General features: G+C 40.9%; 2 protein-coding genes across 4 annotated transcripts in view; one reads left to right on the top strand and one right to left on the bottom strand.

The window, feature by feature from the left end:
• Positions 1–19639, bottom strand: part of brf2 (BRF2 RNA polymerase III transcription initiation factor subunit) — a 63961-nt gene that overhangs the window by 20927 nt on the left and 23395 nt on the right. Inside the window, exon 5 of one of the 3 annotated variants that reach the window (XM_061875833.1) lies at positions 10738–10907. The exons of 1 other annotated variant lie outside the window; for it this stretch is intronic. The gene's annotated coding sequence lies outside the window, so the exon portion shown is untranslated. Of the gene's footprint in view, positions 1–10737; positions 10908–17753; positions 17976–19639 lie in introns of those variants that run through there. One more of the 3 variants, XM_061875834.1, reaches the window with a different exon arrangement.
• Positions 1173–18235, top strand: LOC133535856 (prolactin-releasing peptide receptor-like). Its single transcript, XM_061875845.1, has 2 exons — positions 1173–1585; positions 17555–18235. The coding sequence occupies exons 1-2, from the start codon at positions 1173–1175 to the stop codon at positions 18186–18188; spliced, it is 1047 nt and encodes a 348-aa protein (XP_061731829.1). The 3' UTR covers positions 18189–18235.

Raw genomic sequence — 19639 nt, 5'->3', positions numbered from 1 at the left:
GTGTAGTAGTCTTTAAAAAGAGGATAAGACTAATACGTCCGTTCAAATGACTTCCCTCCCATCCACAGGCTGGAATGGAGTTCAACCTTGTAACTTCCGTTAGGAATGTCGTAGAGACATGAAACAAAAACCTCTATGTAGGTCTCACTTAGACCTAGACTTCATTAACTGACATCCTTCAGCAAAAATCAACAGGAAGTTGGCAAAAACCCCTTTTAAAACAAAAGTTTCCTAAAAAAGGTCCTTTTTGCCTCTTTGAGCTGTAATTTGACCCCCTTAAAATGCTTCGAAACTCACCAAACTCGACACACTCATCAGGACTGGTGAAAATTGCGATCTAATAATGAAAAAAACCCTCAAAATTGCGCTCTAGAACTACTCCTAGGTAGAAAACACAGACAAAGCTGCTTGTAACTTCCGGTAGGAATGTCGTAGAGACATGAAACACAGACTTCTATGTAGGTCTCACTTAGACCTACATTTCATTCATTTACATCCTTCAGCAAAAATCAAAAGGAAGTTGGCAATTACCCCTTCAAAACAAAAGTTTCCTAAAAAATATAATTTTTGCCTCTTTGAGCTGTAATTTGACCCCCTTAAAATGCTTCAAAACTCACCAAACTCGACACACACATCAGGACTGGCGAAGATTGCGATCTAATAAAAAATAAAAAAACCTCAAAATTGCGCTCTACAACTACTCCTAGGTAGAAAACACGGACAAAACTGCTCGTAACTTCGTAATATCTACGGATTTTCACACACACACAAGTGAATGCAAGGCATACTTGGTCGACAGCCATACAGGTCACACCGAGAGTGGCCGTATAAACAACTTTAACACCGTTACAAATATGCGCCACACTGTGAACCCATGACAAACAATTTGGGAGAACATCCGCACCGTAACAAAACATAAACGCGACACCAAAAAATACCCAGAAGCCTTTGCAGCACTAACTCTTCCGGGATGTTACAATATTTTCTTTTCTCGCGGCCCGGCCTCACCCAGACTCTGCATCCAGTGGCCCCCAGGTGAATTGAGTTCGAGACCCCTGGTGTAAATGCATTCTGTTCGTAGAGTGACTACCAGCAAGGGTGTAGTAGTCTTTCAAAAGAGGACAAGACTAATACGTCCGTTCAAATGACTTCCCTCCCATCCACAGGCTGGAATGGAGTTCAACCACAGCGGCGTGTCGGCGAGCGCGCACAGAGTCTTCTACGAGGTGGCGGTCCGCGGCAACGAGAGCTCCCAGTTCGCCGACGTGGTCCTGCTGCAGACGTTCAAGCCCCTGATCGTCCCCTGCTACGTGCTGGTGGTGCTGGTGGGCGTCTTCAGCAACTACCTGCTCCTCTACGTCATCTGCCGCACGCGCAAGATGCACAACGTCACCAGCTTCTTCATCGGCAACCTGGCCTTCTCCGACATGCTGATGTGCGTGGCGTGCGTGCCTTTCACGCTGGCCTACGCCTTCAACCCCCACGGCTGGGTCTTCGGGCGCTTCCTGTGCTACCTGGTCTTCCTCATCCAGCCCGTGACCGTCTACGTGTCGGTCTTCACGCTCACCGCCATCGCTGTGGACAGGTGGGTGACTCCAGGCGTGGAACACTTTTGCCATAACTACCGTCTTTTCCGACTATAAGGTGCACTTAAAATATTTTCATTCAGTCAAAAATCCACAGTGCGCCTTGTAACCCGGTGCGGAATAATTCTGGTTGTGCTTACCGACCTCGAAGTGTGGCCGGTAGATGGCAGTCAAACATAATATATACATGTAGACTGCAATATGACGTCTCTGGTCTGTCTGCGTCACGACACTCGATGTTCTGGACATAGACACTGATACGAGACGATGTACCTTTGCTCAGATAGAAAAGTACAACTTCAGCATAATTGAAAACTGTATCGGGTTAGGGTTAGGGACTATAAGGTGCACGTGAAATCTTTTAATTTTTTCAAAAATCGACATGGCGCCTTGTAACCCGGTGCGGAATAATTCCGGTTGTGCTTACCGACCTCCAAGCTATTTTATTCGGTACATGGTGTAATGATACGTGTGGCCAGTAGATGGCAGTCAAACATAAGATATACATGTAGACTGCAATATGACGTCTCTGGTCTGCCTGCGTCACGACACTAGGTGTTCTGGACATAGACACTGATACGAGACGATGTACCTTTGCTCAGATAGAAAAGTACAACTTCAGAATAATTGAAAACTGTATCGGGTTAGGGTTAGGGACTATAAGGTGCACGTGAAATCTTTTAATTTTTTCAAAAATCGACATGGCGCCTTGTAACCCGGTGCGGAATAATTCCGGTTGTGCTTACCGACCTCCAAGCTATTTTATTCGGTACATGGTGTAATGATACGTGTGGCCAGTAGATGGCAGTCAAACATAAGATATACATGTAGACTGCAATATGACGTCTCTGGTCTGCCTGCGTCACGACACTAGGTGTTCTGGACATAGACACTGATACGAGACGATGTACCTTTGCTCAGATAGAAAAGTACAACTTCAGAATAATTGAAAACTGTATCGGGTTAGGGTTAGGGACTATAAGGTGCACGTAAAATCTTTTAATTTTTTCAAAAATCGACATGGCACCTTGTGACCCGGTGCGGAATAATTCTGGTTGTGCTTACCGACCTCCAAGCTATTTTATTCGGTACATGGTGTAATGATACGTGTGGCCAGTAGATGGCAGTCAAACATAAGATATACATGCAGACTGCAATATGACGTCTCTGGTCTGTCTGCGTCACGACACTCGATGTTCTGGACATAGACACTGATACGAGACAATGTACCTTTGCACAGATAGAAAAGTACAACTTCAGCATAATTGAAAACTGTATCAGGTTAGGGTTAGGGACTATAAGGTGCACGTAAAATATTTTAATTTTTTCAAAAATCGACATGGCGCCTTGTAACCCGGTGCGGAATAATTCTGGTTGTGCTTACCGACCTCCAAGCTATTTCATTCGGTACATGGTGTAATGATACGTGTGGCCAGTAGATGGCAGTCAAACATAAGATATACATGTAGACTGCAATATGACGTCTCTGGTCTGTCTGCGTCACGACACTAGGTGTTCTGGACATAGACACTGATACGAGACGATGTACCTTTGCTCAGATAGAAAAGTACAATTTCTGCACAATTGGTAAAAACTATAACAAGTTAGGGTTTGGGACTATAAGGCACACCTAAAATACTTTCATTTTCTCAAAAATCCACAGCGCGCCTTGTAACCCGGTGCGGAATAATTCTGGTTGTGCTTACCGACCTCCAAGCTTATTTTATTCGGTACATGGTGTAATGATACGTGTGGCCAGTAGATGGCAGTTTAACATAAGATATACATCCCTGTAACATTCTGTTTGTAAAATATATATTTGTATTAGAATTTCTTTAATATAATAACATCATTTCATGATTAATATTCATAGTTTAAGATTCCTATTAAATGACAGTAGAACGAGCACACATTTCATTGGCAAATTATAGCGTCACGACCTGGAATTACACTTTAATGTGTGGTGTTGGAGTTTTCTGACTTTTTGTATGGCTGTAAACGCACCACTGGCTAAGTGCTGTGTGCGCAAATGAGAAAAAGTGATATGACGGATGACAAAAATTGGTTTTGCTAGATAGAAACGTTGTTTTTTCCCCCCCCAATGTTTTGGCGATGTGTTTATAAAGAGTTTTGCTCGAAAAAATGATCGATGGAATTCCTGTCCTCCTTAAAGCGTCTCGACAGACGTTAACGTAACAATAAGTCAACAGTGATGACAAAAACTATTTTTTCTGATCTGTCAGTTACCATGAAAATTATTGTGCGCTTATTTTTAGGGACCGAATGTCCCTTTGGGACAGAGGACCCTATGGTATTTCTAAGGTTTTATTATTATTATACCGCCGCCTCTTTGAGCTGTAATCTAACCCCCTTAACATGCTTCAAAACTCACACATCAGGACTGGCGAAAAATGCGTTCTAATCAAAAAACCAAAACTCAAAATTGCGCTCTAGTGCCCCCTAGGAAAAAAACACAGACAAAACTGCTTGTAACTTCCGGTAAGAATGTCGTACAGACATGAAACAAAAACCTCTATGTAGGTCTCACTTAGACCTACATTACATACACTGACCTCCTTCAGCAAAAATCAACAGGAAGTTGGCAAAAACCCCTTTCAAAACAAAAGTTTCCTAAAAAATGTCATTTTTGCCTCTTTGAGCTGTAATTTGAACCCCTTAAAATGCTTCAAAACTCACCAAACTCGACACACACATCAGGACTGGGGAAGATTGCGATCTAATAAAAAAAAAAAAAAACCCTCAAAATTGCGCTCTAGAACTACTCCTAGGAAGAAAACACAGACAAAACTGCTTGTAACTTCCGATAGGAATATCATAGGGACATGAAACAAAAACCTCTATGTAGGTCTCACTTAGACCTAGACTTCATTAACTGACATCCTTCAGCAAAAATCAACAGGAAGTTGGCAAAAACCCCTTTCAAAACAAAAGTTTCCTAAAAAATGTAATTTTTGCCTCTTTGAGCTGTAATTTGACCCCCTTAAAATGCTTCGAAACTCACTAAACTCGACACACACATCAGGACTGGTGAAAATTGCGATCTAATAAAAAAAAAAAAAACTCTAAATTGCGCTCTAGAACTACTCCTAGGAAGAAAACACAGACAAAACTGCTTGTAACTTCCGATAGGAATATCGTAGGGACATGAAACAAAAACCTCTATGTAGGTCTCACTTAGACCTACATTACATACACTGACCTCCTTCAGCAAAAATCAACAGGAAGTTGGCAAAAACCTCTTCAAAACAAAAGTTTCCTTAAAAATGTCATTTTTGCCTCTTTGAGCTGTAATTTGACCCCCTTAAAATGCTTCGAAACTCACCAAACTCGACACACTCATCAGGACTGGTGAAAATTGCGATCTAATAATGAAAAAAACCCTCAAAATTGCGCTCTACAACTACTCCTAGGTAGAAAACACGGACAAAACTGCTTGTAACTTCCGGTAGGAATGTCGTAGAGACATGAAACACAGACCTCTATGTAGGTCTCACTTAGACCTACATTTCATTCATTTACATCCTTCAGCAAAAATCAAAAGGAAGTCGGCAATTACCCCTTCAAAACAAAAGTTTTGTAAAAACCCGTCACCTTTTTTCAAACATTATCTCCTCTGAGCGCGTTTGTCGTGTCGGCTTCAAACTCGCACGGGAAAGAGATTGAACCCTTCTGCGCAAAGAGTTTGTCTAAATGCTCCGGTTTTGATTTTACGAGCCTTCAAAGAGCCGTCTGACGATGGCCGCTTAACAGCAGGAAGCACCAGCGTGACCACACAATGCAGAGAAGGTAGGTACTGTGCGGGTAAAGATATGTTGACTGGGTGAAAGAAGGAGGCAGCAGTTTGACTCCAGGATACAGAGAAGGTAGGTAATGTGCGGGTCAAGATATGTTGTCCGGGTGATGGCAGGAAGCACCAGCGTGTATGGGTGAAAGAAAGTAGCACCAGTGTGACCCCAGGATGCAGGGAAGGTAGGTAATGTGCAGGTAGAGATATGTTGACTGTGTGAAAGAAGGAGGCACCAGTTTGACTCCAGGATACAGAGAAGGTAGGTAATGTGCAGGTCAAGATATGTTGTCTGGGTGATGGCAGGAAGCACCAGCGTGTATGGGTGAAAGAAAGAAGCACCAGTGTGACCCCAGGATGCAGGGAAGGTAGGTAATGTGCAGGTAAAGATATGTTGAATGGGTAAAGGCAGGAAACACCAGTAAAAGTCGGTCCCGTCCATCGCTGCTTGCAGCTTTGTGGACGCAAGAAACCAACAAGTTTTGAAGAGATAATGACGTGCATGTTATAATTCGCTGGGAATTTGTCCGAAACATCGCAATTCCGTTTATTTCCAAACCATTTTGGTCGCAGGTTGACTACATTTCACATTCAGATTAGCCTCAAATGTCAACACGACAGAAAAAGTCCAGCGTTAGTTCCTAGTCACCAAAACTGTCCCGTTGAAAATGTCGTTTTTAACAAGGTTCTGTCCTCCACTAATGAGTTCCACGGTGCCGCGGAACCTCAAGTTAAGTGTTTTGAGATAAAAGTGGTCGCTCAGCACGTTGTTATTCTTTAAATTGGTGCTGTCAAAATATTATTATTTTTAAATCAGATCAACCTCTTAAGTCCCAAGCTGTTTATTTAAAATGCTTTTATTTATTTCTCTTTGCTATATTGGACCATAATTAGAATAAGAACTAAGAATCATTTTTCATATGATGTGCTTATTAGTCCAGGGGTGTCCAAAGTGCGGCCCGGGGGGCCATTTTTTAAACGGCCCCACAACACTTTTTAAGAATACAATTGAAAAAACTTAAAAACATAAAAAGTGGTATAAAAGAGCAAAGAGGTGAAATGTAACAAGAAATTGTTGCAATGTTTACTCTTATAAACACAAAGCTGCCATGCAGGCTGTTTCTTTCTTTTAAAAAAATAATAATGAATCAAAATCAATGTCATTTGGAATAATTGACCTAGTCTCATTAAATATTCCACTTTGAAATATTTTATTGGGTAAAATGTTGTATATATCCATCCATTTTCCTACCGCTTATTCCCTTTCGGGGTCGCGGGGGGCGCTGGCGCCTATCTCAGCTACAATCGGGCGGAAGGCGGCGTACACCCTGGACAAGTCGCCACCTCATCGCAGGGCCAACACAGTGTTTTTCCATATTAAAAACTGAGCTTTTTTATTTTTTTAAAGAAGGGCATAAAACAAACAAACAAAAAATTTACAACAATAAAACTTAAAATTGACGGATAGATCTGAAGTTGATCTCGAGATTATTGTGCTAAAAGTAAACAGTAAAACATTTTTATAATTTATTTTTTACCACTTTAACAAGTAGGACAATTTTGTTATATAGAAGATCTTTGACTAGCGCTTTTGCAGTAGAATTTAAAAAGGGCAGAGCGCTTTTGTTATATAGAGGATCTTTGTCTAGAGTTTTTGCAGTGGAACTTAAAAACGGCAGAGGTCTTTTTTTATATAGAGGATCTTTGACTAGCATTTTTGCAGCAGAACTTAAAAACGGCAGAGCGCTCCTTTCATATAGAGGATCTTTGACTAGCATTTTTGCAGAAGAACTTAAAAACGGCAGAGCGCTCCTGTCATATAGAGGATCTTTGCCTAGCGTTTTTGCAGTAAAATTTAAAAACGGCAGCGCGCTCCTGTCATATACTGTAGAGGATCTTTGACTAGCGTTTTTTTGCAGTAGAACTTAAAAACGGCAGAGCGCTTTTGTTATGTAGAGGATCTTTGACTAGGGTTTTTGCAGCAGAACTTAAAAACGGCAGCGTCTTCTTGTCATATAAAGGATCTTTGACAAGCGTTTTTTGCAGTAAAACTTAAAAACGGCAGAGCGCTCCTTTCATATAGAGGATCTTTGACTAGTGTTGTTGCAGTATAACTTAAAAACGGCAGCTACTGTCATACTGAGGATCTTTGACTCGCATTTTTGCAGAAGAACTTAAAAACGGCAGAGCGCTCCTTTCATATAGAGGATCTTTGACTAGTGTTGTTGCAGTATAACTTAAAAACGGCAGCTACTGTCATACTGAGGATCTTTGACTCGCATTTTTGCAGAAGAACTTAAAAACGGCAGAGCGCTCCTGTCATATAGAGGATCTTTGCCTAGCGTTTTTGCAGTAAAATTTGTAAACGGCAGCGCGCTCCTGTCATATACTGTAGAGGATCTTTGACTAGCGTTTTTTTGCAGTAGAACTTAAAAACGGCAGAGCGCTTTTGTCATATAGAGAATCTTTGACTAGTGCTTTTGCAGTGGAACTTAAAAAAGGGCAGAGTGCTTTTGTTATATAGAGGATCTTTGACTAGGGTTTTTGCAGTAGAACTTAAAAACGGCAGCGTCTTCTTGTCATATAAAGGATCTTTGACAAGCGTTTTTTGCAGTAAAACTTAAAAACGGCAGAGCGCTCCTTTCATATAGAGGATCTTTGACTAGTGTTGTTGCAGTATAACTTAAAAACGGCAGCTACTGTCATACTGAGGATCTTTGACTCGCATTTTTGCAGAAGAACTTAAAAACGGCAGAGCGCTTTTGTCATATAGAGGATCTTTGCCTAGCGTTTTTGCAGTAAAATTTAAAAACGGCAGAGCGCTCCTGTCATATACTGTAGAAGATCTTTGACTAGCGTTGTTTTGCAGTAGAACTTAAAAACGGCAGAGCGCTTTTGTCATATAGAGGATCTTTGACTAGTGCTTTTGCAGTGGAACTTAAAAAAGGGCAGAGTGCTTTTGTTATATAGAGGATCTTTGACTAGGGTTTTTGCAGTAGAACTTAAAAACGGCAGCGTCTTCTTGTCATATAAAGGATCTTTGACAAGCGTTTTTTGCAGTAAAACTTAAAAACGGCAGAGCGCTCCTTTCTTATAGAGGATCTTTGACTAGTGTTGTTGCAGTATAACTTAAAAACGGCAGCTACTGTCATACTGAGGATCTTTGACTAGCATTTTTGCAGAAGAACTTAAAAACGGCAGAGCGCTTTTGTCATATAGAGGATCTTTGCCTAGCGTTTTTGCAGTAAAATTTAAAAACGGCAGAGCGCTCCTGTCATATACTGTAGAGGATCTTTGACTAGCGTTGTTTTGCAGTAGAACTTCAAAACGGCAGAGCGCTTTTGTTATATAGAGGATCTTTGACTAGGGTTTTTGCAGCAGAACTTAAAAACGGCAGAGCGCTTTTGTTATACAGAGGATCTTTGACTAGTGCTTTTGCAGTGGAACTTAAAAAAGGCAGAGCACTTTTGTTATATATTGGATCTTTGACTAGGGTTTTTGCAGTAGAACTTAAAAATGGCAGAGCGCTTTTGTTGTATAGAGGATCTTTGACTAGGGTTTTTGCAGTAGAACTTAAAAACGGCAGCGTCTTCTTGTCATATAAAGGATCTTTGACAAGCGTTTTTTGCAGTAAAACTTAAAAACGGCAGAGCGCTCCTTTCATTTAGAGGATCTTTGACTAGTGTTGTTGCAGTATAACTTAAAAACGGCAGCACGCTACTGTCATACTGAGGATCTTTGACTAGCATTTTTGTAGAAGAACTTAAAAACGGCAGAGCGCTCCTGTCATATAGAGGATCTTTGCCTAGCGTTTTTGCAGTAAAATTTAAAAACGGCAGCGCGCTCCTGTCATATACTGTATAGGATCTTTGACTAGCGTTTTTTTGCAGTAGAACTTAAAAACGGCAGAGCACTTTTGTTATATAGAGGATCTTTGACTAGGGTTTTTGCAGTAGAACTTTAAAACGGCAGAGCGCTTTTGTTATATAGAGGATCTTTGACTAGCGTTTTTGCAGTAGAACTTAAAAAGGGCAGAACGCTTTTGTTATATAGAGGATCTTTGACTAGGGTTTTTGCAGTACAACTTAAAAACGGCAGAGCGCTTTTGTTATATAGACGATCTTTGACTAGCATTTTTGCAGTAAACTTAAAAACGGCAGCACGCTACTGTCATACTGAGGATCTTTGACTAGCATTTTTGCAGAAGAACTTAAAAACGGCAGAGCGCTCCTGTCATATAGAGGATCTTTGCCTAGCGTTTTTGCAGTAAAATTTAAAAACGTCAGCGCGCTCCTGTCATATACTGTAGAGGATCTTTGACTAGCGTTTTTTGCAGTAGAACTTAAAAACGGCAGAGCGCTTTTGTTATATAGAGGATCTTTGACTAGGGTTTTTGCAGTAGAACTTAAAAACGGCAGAGCGCTTTTGTTATATAGACGATCTTTGACTAGCATTTTTGCAGAAGAACTTAAAAACGGCAGAGCGCTCCTGTCATATAGAGGATCTTTGCCTAGCGTTTTTGCAGTAAAATTTAAAAACGGCAGAGCGTTCCTGTCATATAGAGGATCTTTGCCTCGCGTTTTTGCAGTAAAATTTAAAAACAGCAGCGCGCTACCGTCATATACTGTAGAGGATCTTTGACTAGCGTTTTTTTGCAGTAGAACTTAAAAACGGCAGAGAGCTTTTGTTATATAGAGGATCTTTGACTAGGGTTTTTGCAGAAGAACTTAAAAAGGGCCGAGCGCTTTTGTTGTATAGAGGATCTTTGACTAGGGTTTTTGCAGTACAACTTAAAAACGGCAGGGCGCTTTTGTTATATAGAGGATCTTTGACTAGTGCTTTTGCAGTAGAACTTAAAAACGGCAGAGCGCTTTTGTCATATAGAGGATCTTTGACTAGGGTTTTTGCAGTAGAACTTAAAAACGGCAGCGTCTTCTTGTCATATAAAGGATCTTTGACTAGCATTTTTGCTGTATAACTTTAAAAACAGCAGACCACATCTGTCACATAGAGGCTCCACATTTGACCCATCCCCTTGTTCCACCCCCTGGGAGGTGAGGGGAGCAGTGAGCAGCAGCGGTGTGGCCGCGCCCGGGAATAATTTTTGGGTGATTTAACCCCCAATTCCACCCCTTGATGTTGAGTGCCAAGCAGGGAGGTAACGGAACACATTTTTACAGTCTTTGGTATGACTCGGCCGGGGTTTGAACTCACGACCTCCCCATCTCAGGGCGGACACTCTCACCACTAGATTTATTGGACTGATTCATTCAAAAAACAAAAAAATTACCATAAAAACTCCGGCGAGCAATTGTTAAACAGCAAGAGAAAAATAGTTAATCACAGAATTAAATGCCGTGGATTTCTGCCGACCAAGAAACATCCGAGTAGAAGACGGTATAGATGGGATGGGGGAGGGAGGTCCTCGGATCCACCCTGCAGGGGGTCTGCTTCGCCGATATACGCAGACCAGACAATCAACCCTGACTATCTTAGAAAGGTTTCCATGGGTGAACCTGCGAAAAGATGATTGCTGTTACCACAGGGGACCGAGGCCCGGTCCCAGCTGCACCGGTCTCACAGCAGGGGGTCCTCCATCTGGGAACATCCTCCCAGCACACTTAACTCACCTCCCTCCCACGGGCCAATTAAATAACTAACACTTCAACCGAGAGGCTGATAGGTGAAGCAGAATGATCAAAAAGTCGACTATTTCAACCCATGTTCATATTCGTTCAAACCCCGTTTCCATATGAGTTGGGAAATTGTGTTAGATGTAAATATAAACAGAATACAATGATTTGTAAATCCTTTTCAACCCATATTCAGTTGAATATGCTACAAAGACAACATACTTGATGTTCAACCTGATAACGTGACAAAGAAGTTGGCAATAAATACTGATAAAGTTGAGGAATGCTCATCAAACACTTATTGGGAACACCCCACAGGTGTGCAGGCTAATTGGGAACAGGTGGGTGCCATGATTGGGTATAAAAGCAGCTTCCCCAAAAATGCTCAGTCTTTCACAAGAAAGGATGGGGCGAGGTACACCCCTTTGTCCACAACTTTGTGAGCAAATAGTCAAACAGTTTAAGAACAACGTTTCTCAAAGTGCAATTGCAAGAAAATTTAAGGATTTCAACATCTACGGTCCATAATATCATCAAAAGGTTCAGAGAATCTGGAGAAATCACTCCACGTAAGCGGCATGGCCGGAAACCAACATTGAATGACCGTGACCTTCGATCCTTCAGACGGGACTGTATCAAAAACCGACATCAATCTCTAAAGGATATCACCACATGGGCTCAGGAACACTTCAGAAAACCACTGTCACTAAATACAGTTCGTCACGACATCTGTAAGTGCAAGTTAAAGCTCTACTATGCAAAGCGAAAGCCATTTATCAACAACATCCAGAAACGCCGCCGGCTTCTCTGGGCCCGAGATCATCTAAGATGGACTGATGCAAAGTGGAAAAGTGTTCTGTGGTCTGACGAGTCCACATTTCAAATTGTTTTTGGAAATATTCAACATTGTGTCATCCGTACCAAAGGGGAAGCGAACCATCCAGACTGTTATCGACGCAAAGTTGAAAAGCCAGCATCTGTGATGGTATGGGGGTGCATTAGTGCCCAAGGCATGGGTAACTTACACATCTGTGAAGGCACCATTAATGCTGAAAGGTACATACAGGTTTTGGAACAACATATGCTGTCATCTAAGCCCTTTCTTTTTCATGGACGCCCCTGCTTATTTCAGCAAGACAATGCCAAGCCACATTCAGCATGTGTTACAACAGCGTTGATTCTCCAAAAAAAGAGTGCAGGTACTTTCCGGGCCCACCTGTGGTCCAGACCTGTCTCCCATAGAAAATGTGTGGCGCATTATGAAGCATAAAATACGACAACGGACACAGCGGACTGTTGAACGACTGAAGCTCTACATAAAACAAGGATGGGAAAGAATTCCACTTTCAAAGCTTCAACAATTAGTTTCCTCAGTTCCCAAACGTTTATTGAGTGTTGTTAAAAGAAAAGGTGATGTAACACAGTTGTGAACATGCCCTTTCCCAACTACTTTGGCACGTGTTGCAGCAATGAAATTCTAAGTTAATTATTATTTGCAAAAACAAAATTAAGTTTATGAATTTGAACATCAAATATCTTGTCTTTGTGGTGCATTCGATTGAATATGGGTTGAAAAGGATTTGCAAATCATTGTATTCCGTTTATATTTACATCTAACACAATTTCCCAACTCATATGGAAACGGGGTTGGTACTATTGCATTTATTTACATTCCCATTTCAATTTTAAACACTCTTTTTTTTCCACATTTGTCCACCAGATGGAGCTAATTTTCCCCATTCAAAGCATGCATCAAAATTGCTATTGGAAAGTATATTTCATTCATTTTTACAGATTGTTTAGCCCGATGGGTACCAACCTTTCCAAGCCCACAATCCCTAGTCTCAGCCAAAAACCAAAGCGAGATCTACCCTAGCGTCACTAATACAGTATCGCCAAACTAATTCATTGATATCTGTCAGGTCCGAACATCGATGACATCTATTAAACAAGACAAGAAGCAAGGAAACAAACAGAGACAGAGTTCACTTTCGCTCAATTTGAGGGGAGACGTGAAGACTGTACTCTGATCAAACACTGTTTTGATCACATTAACACAATAGAAAAAGATGCCTTGGGCTTGGGCTGGGCTTGGATTAAGCTTGGGCAGGTCTTGGATAGAGGAAATCACTTCTGTCTCCTCCCATCGTACACAATGGATTTTTTTCAAGCCTTTGGCTTGATGCAACAAAGACAACCTCTTGTCTGTTTATCGGGAACCAAGAGAACGAAAAGTTTTTTTGATAATTTACATGCTGTCATGTTCGGTGGTCCGGATTATGTCTTTGTTATTTTGTGTTGTTTTGAACTCCATAGTTCCTGTTTTTTGGTGCACTTTTGTTTGTTTTGGTGATTTAGGATTTTCACCTGCCGCTGGTGTTCGGACGCTCACCCGGCCCTAATCATGAGAATATTCAAACCGCCCTTGCCAGTCAGTCGGTCTGGCGACGTTGCTCCTTTCATGATTAGTTCCCGCTGCTCTGTTCATGCCACCGTTCATGGTGCTCGTTTTCATGCCACAGTACGTCTTGTTTGTTCCAAGCCATGGTTTATGTTTGTTTCATGCCACATGCTGCTCGTTTTCATGCCACACTACGTCTTGTTTGTTCCAGGCCATGGTTTATGTTGTTTGTTTCATGCCACATGCTGCTCGTTTTCATGCCACAATACGTCTTGTTTGTCCCAAGCCATGGTTTATGTTGTTTGTTTCATGCCATATGCTGCTCGTTTTGATACCACATTATGTCTTATTTGTCACAAGCCATGGTTTATGTTGTTTATTTTATGCCACATGCTGCTCGTTTTCATGCCACAGTACTTCTTGTTTGCTCCAAGCCATGGTTAATGTTTGTTTCATGCCACATGCTGCTCGTTTTCATGCCACAGTACGTTTTGTTTGTTCCAAGCCATGGTTTATGTTTGTTTCATGCCACATGCTGCTCGTTTTCATGCCACAGTGTGTCTTTTTTGTTCCAAGCCATGGTTTATATTTGTTTCATTCCACATGCTGCTCGTTTTCATGCCACAGTACGTCTTGTTTGCTCCAAGCCATGGTTTATGTTGTCTGTTTCATGCCATATGCTGCTCGTTTTCATGTCACACTACGTCTTGTTTGCTCCAAGCCATGGTTTATATTGTTTCATGCCACATGCTGCTCATTTTCATGCGACAATATGTCTTGTTTGTTCCAAGCCATGGTTTATATTTGTTTCATTCCACATGCTGCTCGTTTTCATGCCACAGTACGTCTTGTTTGCTCCAAGCCATGGTTTGTTGTTTGTTTTATGCCACAAGCTGCTCCTTTTCATGCCACAGTACGTCTTGTTTGCTCCAAGCCATGGTTTATGTTGTCTGTTTCATGCCATATGCTGCTCGTTTTCATGTCACAGTACGTCTTGTTTGCTCCAAGCCATGGTTTATGATGTTTCAGGCCACATGCTTCTCGTTTTCATGCCACAGTATGTCTTGTTTGTTCCAAGCCATGGTTTATGTTTTTAGTTTCATGCCACATGCTGCTCGTTTTCATGCCATAGTACGTCTTGTTTGTTCCAAGCCATGGTTTATGTTGTTTGTTTCATGCTGCTCGTTTTCATGCCACAGTACGTCTTGTTTCCTCCAAGCCATGGTTTATGTTTTTTGTTTCGTGCCACAGTTTTGTGTTTATTCCTATTTTGATAGTGAATATTTTAAAAATGTTCCTACCGACCCGCCTGGTCCAGAGCAGTCCGTTTGCATCCCGGGGGAACAAACCTCGCAGTAAGCTGCGTAAACCCCCCCCCCCCCCCCCCCCCCCACCGCCCCGTCTTTACACATACAATTTTTCTGACAATATCTGTACTAATCCTGTGTGATAAAGAGGGGATACCGTCTTGTTTTATCATATATTACTGCCTTAGCACGTGTCAATGTTTACTTTTGCCTCTAAATCAACACAAAACCCGTACTTTGGAGCAATGTTCACATATTTTGTTATTCGGCCCGCTGCTGACGGCTCCTAGTCTCGCTTTAAGTGGGAACAAATATTAATAAGATGGCATTTTGGTGCCTTTTTTAAAATTTTTCTGAATAAATAACAGGAAATGAAAATCAATGCTTCTGCCGATCCTCGACTCATCTCAAGGCCGAGCAATGAAAAAGCAAATAATCCTTTTGTTATCAATATATTACATTTTTATAACCTTCTTTGACATCTTTTGTCATTGTGGACAAAAGAGAATATTCATGGAGTTTATAATTCTCTACATGTTAATCTTTTTTTTTTATTCTTGCTTTTGCTTTCCACTGCCGCTCAGCACAGATTTACAGTAGAGGGCCGCCTCCACTGATTATAAGTTATAAAGACGCTTTTGTGCAGGGCCGCATAAATACGCATGAATATTCATATTCTGTAAATTGGTTCTCTCTAAAATGTTTGCTGCGTCATCTTGTAAATCACTTTGGTAGGAAAAGTACTTCAATCTCCTGAAATGGACTATTTTGCAGCCACATAAACGTCTGTGCAGATTCTAATTGACGCAGTTAGTTGTCACACAAGTGGAAAAAGAAGTGGACTTAAAAAAATGTCTGATTTCATTGCAAAATGCAGCACGGGTTTTCTTGACTTCCGCGTCAAAAATAACGCCCAATTTTGTAGAACTTAAAAAAAAAAAAAACAGCAAAGCGCTCCTGTCATATAGAGGATCTTTGATTAGCGTTTATGCAGTAGAAATTAAAAACGGCAGCGTTCCTGTCATATAAATGTTCTTTGCCTAATGATTTTGTAGTAGAACTTAAAAAAACAAAAACAGCACAGCACTCCTGCCATATAGAGAATCTTTGACTAGCAATTTTGTAGTAGAACTTTAAAAACAGCAGACAGCTCGTATCATATAGAGGATCTTTGACTAGCAATGTTCCAGTAAAACTTAAACAGCAGAGCACACCTGTCATATAGAGGATCTTTGATTAGCGTTTATGCAGTAGAAGTTAAAAACGGCAGAGTGCTCCTGTCATATAGAGGATCTTTACAAAAGCATTTTTGCAGTAGAACTAAAAAAAAACAAAAACACCAGAGCACTCCTGTCATATAGAGGATCTTTGACTAGCGTTTTTGCAGTACAACTTAGAAACGGCAGAGTGCTCCTGTCATATAGAGGATCTTTAAACCAGCATTTTTGCAGTAGAACTTAAAAAAAAAAATGCAGAGCGCTCCTGCCAAATAGAGGGTTTTTGACTCGCGTTTTTGCAGTAGAACTTAAAAACGGCAGAGCGCTCCTGTCAAATAGAGGATCTTTAAACCAGCATTTTTGCAGTAGAACTTAAAGGACAGCATAGAGCTCCCGTCATATAGAGGATCTTTGACTAGTATTTTTGCAGTAGAAATTTAAAAACAGCAGACAGCTCGTATCATATAGATAATCTTTGACTAGCGTTTTTACAATAGAACACAAAAACGGCAGAGCGCTCCTGTCATATAGAGGATCTTTGACAAGCGTTTTTGAAGTACAATTTAAAAACAGAGGAGCGCTCCTGTTGTATAGAGGATCTTTGCCTATCGTTTTTGCAGTAGAATTTAAAAACAGCAGAGTGCTCCAGTCTTGAAGAAGATCTTTGACTCGTGTTTTTGCAGTATAACTTAAAAACGGCAGAGCGCTTCTGTCATAGAGAGGATCTTTGACAAGCGTTTTTGCAGTCGAACATAAAAACGGCAGAGCGCTCCTGTCATAAGGAGGATCTTTTCCTGCGTTTTTTGCAGTAGAACTTAAAAACAGCAGAGTGTACCTGTCATATACAGGATCTTTGACTAGTGTTTTTGCTGTACAACTTAAAAAAACAGCAGAGAACTCCTGTTATTTAGATGATCTTTGACTAGTGTTTTGGCAGTAGAACTTATAGGGCAGCGCGCTCCTGTCCTATAGATATCTTTGACTAGTGATTTTGCAGTACAAATTAAAAACAGCTGAGCGCTCCTGACATATAGAGGATCTTTGACAAGCGTTTTTGCAGTAGAACTTAAAAACGGCAGCACGCTCCTGTCATATAGAGGATCTTTGACAAGCGTTTTTGCAGTAGAATTTAAAAACAGCAGAGTGCACCTGTCATATAGAGGATCTTTGACTCGCGTTTTTGCAGTAGAATTTCAAAAAGGCAGAGCGCTCCTGTCATATACAGGATCTTTGACTAGTGTTTTTGCAGTAGAACTTAAAAAACAGCAGAGAACTCCTGTTATTTAGATCATCTTTGACTAGTGTTTTTGCAGTAGAACTTATAGGGCAGCGCGCTCCTGTCATATAGAGAATCTTTGACTAGTGATTTTGCAGTACAACTTAAAAACAGCTGAGCGCTCCTGTCATATAAAGGATCTTTGACAAGCGTTTTTGCAGTGGAACTTAAAAACGGCAGCACGCTCCTGTCATATAGAGGATCTTTGACTAGTGTTTTTGAAGTAGAACTTAAAATCGGCAGAGCGCTCCTGTCATATAGAGGATCTTTGACTTGCATTTTTGCAGGCGATGGTTGTTGACCTTGCTTTATTAACCTTATTATTTCAGGTTCTACGCGACAGTGCACCCCCTCAAGAAGCGCACCTCCGTGACCACCTGCGCCTCGGTCCTGGCCGGAATCTGGCTGATGTCCTGCGGCCTGGTGGCCCCCGCGGTGAGCCACACCTATCACGTGGAGTTCAAGGAGGAGGGCTTCACCATCTGCGAGGAGTTCTGGTTGGGCCAAGAGCGGGAGCGGCGGGTCTACGCCTACAGCACCCTGCTGGTCACCTACGTCCTGCCCCTGTCCGCCGTCTTCGTGTCCTACTTGTGCATCACCGTCAAACTGAAGAAGTGCGTGGCCCCCGGTCACAGGACGCAGGAGAGGGCCGCCGCCCAGCAAAGCCGGAAGAGGAAGATCTTCCGCCTGGTGGCCCTCCTGGTGTTCGCCTTCGCCGCCTGCTGGCTGCCCATCCACGTCTTCAACATTCTGCGGGACGTGGACATCACGCTCATCAACAAGCGCTTCTTCCTGCTCATACAGCTGCTCTGCCACCTGTGCGCCATGAGCTCCTCCTGCTGCAACCCCTTCCTCTACGCCTGGCTGCACGACCGCTTCCGAGCGGAGCTCAGGAAGACGCTCGAGTGCCGACGCCGCGTCGGAGCGCCCATCAATCACCGCGCCGCAGGTGTGGTCTTGTAGCGAAGCAACGGCAAAAGACACGACTCGTTCTTTTGGAATGCTGTGAAGCTTATGTCAGCATGTGGCCCCACTTTGGACTCTTTTCTTCAAACGCTTATTTACAGTAAGTCATTCATTTGACTTAGTCATTTTTTGACTTAGTAAGTATTGACTTACTAAGACACAAAACAGTCCTAGTTACCCGAGATACTGAGTATGTCATTATTTTGTCTTAGTAAGTCAATATTTAATAAGTAAAAATAAATAAGTCATTCATTTGACTTAGTAAGTATTGACTTACTAAGACACAAAACAGTCCTAGTTACCCGAGATACTGAGTATGTCATTATTTTGTCTTAGTAAGTCAATATTTAATAAGTAAAAATAAATAAGTCATTCATTTGACTTAGTCATTTTTTTGACTTAGTAAGTATTGACTCACTAAGAGAAAAAACAGTCCTAGTTATCTGAGATACTGAGTATGTCATTATTTTGTCTTAGTAAGTCAATATTTACTAAGTCAAAATAATTAAGTCATTCATTAGACTTAGTAAGTATTGACTTACTAAGACACAAAACAGTCCTAGTTACCCGAGATACTGAGTATGTCATTATTTTGTTTAAGTAAGTCAATATTTACAACGTTAAAATAATTTAGTCATTAATTTGACTTAGTAAGTATTGACTTACTAAGAAACAAAACAGTCCTAGTCACCTGAGATACTGAGTATGTCATTATTTTGTCTTAGTAAGTCAATATTTACTAAGTCAAAATAAATAAGTCATTCATTTGACTTAGTAAGTATTGACTTACTAAGAAACAAAACAGTCGTAGTCACCTGAGATACTGAGTATGTCATTATTTTGTCTTAGTAAGTCAATATTTACTAAGTCAAAATAAATAAGTCATTCATTTGACTTAGTCATTATTTTGACTTAGTAAGTATTGACCTACTAAGACACAAAACAGTCCTAGTTACGCAAGATACTGAGTATGTCATTATTTTGTCTTAGTAAGTCAATATTTACTAAGTCAAAATAATTAAGTCATTCATTTGACTTAGTCGTTTTTTGACTTAGTAAATATTGACTTACTAAGACACAAAACAGTCCTAGTTACCCGAGATACTGAGTATGTCATCATTTTGTCTTAGTAAGTCAATATTTACTAAGTCAAAATAATTAAGTCATTCATTTGACTTGGTAAGTATTGACTCACTAAGACACAAAACAGTCCTAGTTACCCGAGATACTGAGTATGTCATTTTGTTTTAGTAAGTCAATGTTTACGAAGTCAAAATAATTAAGTCATTCATTTGACTTAGTCATCATTTTGACTTAGTAAGTATTGACTTACTAAGACACAAAACAGTCCTAGTTACCCGAGATACTGAGTATGTCATTATTTTTTCTTAGTAAGTCAATATTTACTAAGTCAAAATAATTAAGTCATTCATTTGACTTAGTAAGTA

Source organism: Nerophis ophidion, linkage group LG17, assembly GCF_033978795.1.
Source record: "Nerophis ophidion isolate RoL-2023_Sa linkage group LG17, RoL_Noph_v1.0, whole genome shotgun sequence".
NCBI classification, from domain to species: domain Eukaryota; kingdom Metazoa; phylum Chordata; class Actinopteri; order Syngnathiformes; family Syngnathidae; genus Nerophis; species Nerophis ophidion.
The sequence above is the reverse complement of the archived record's forward strand: the minus strand, read 5'-3'. Positions and strand labels throughout refer to the sequence as shown.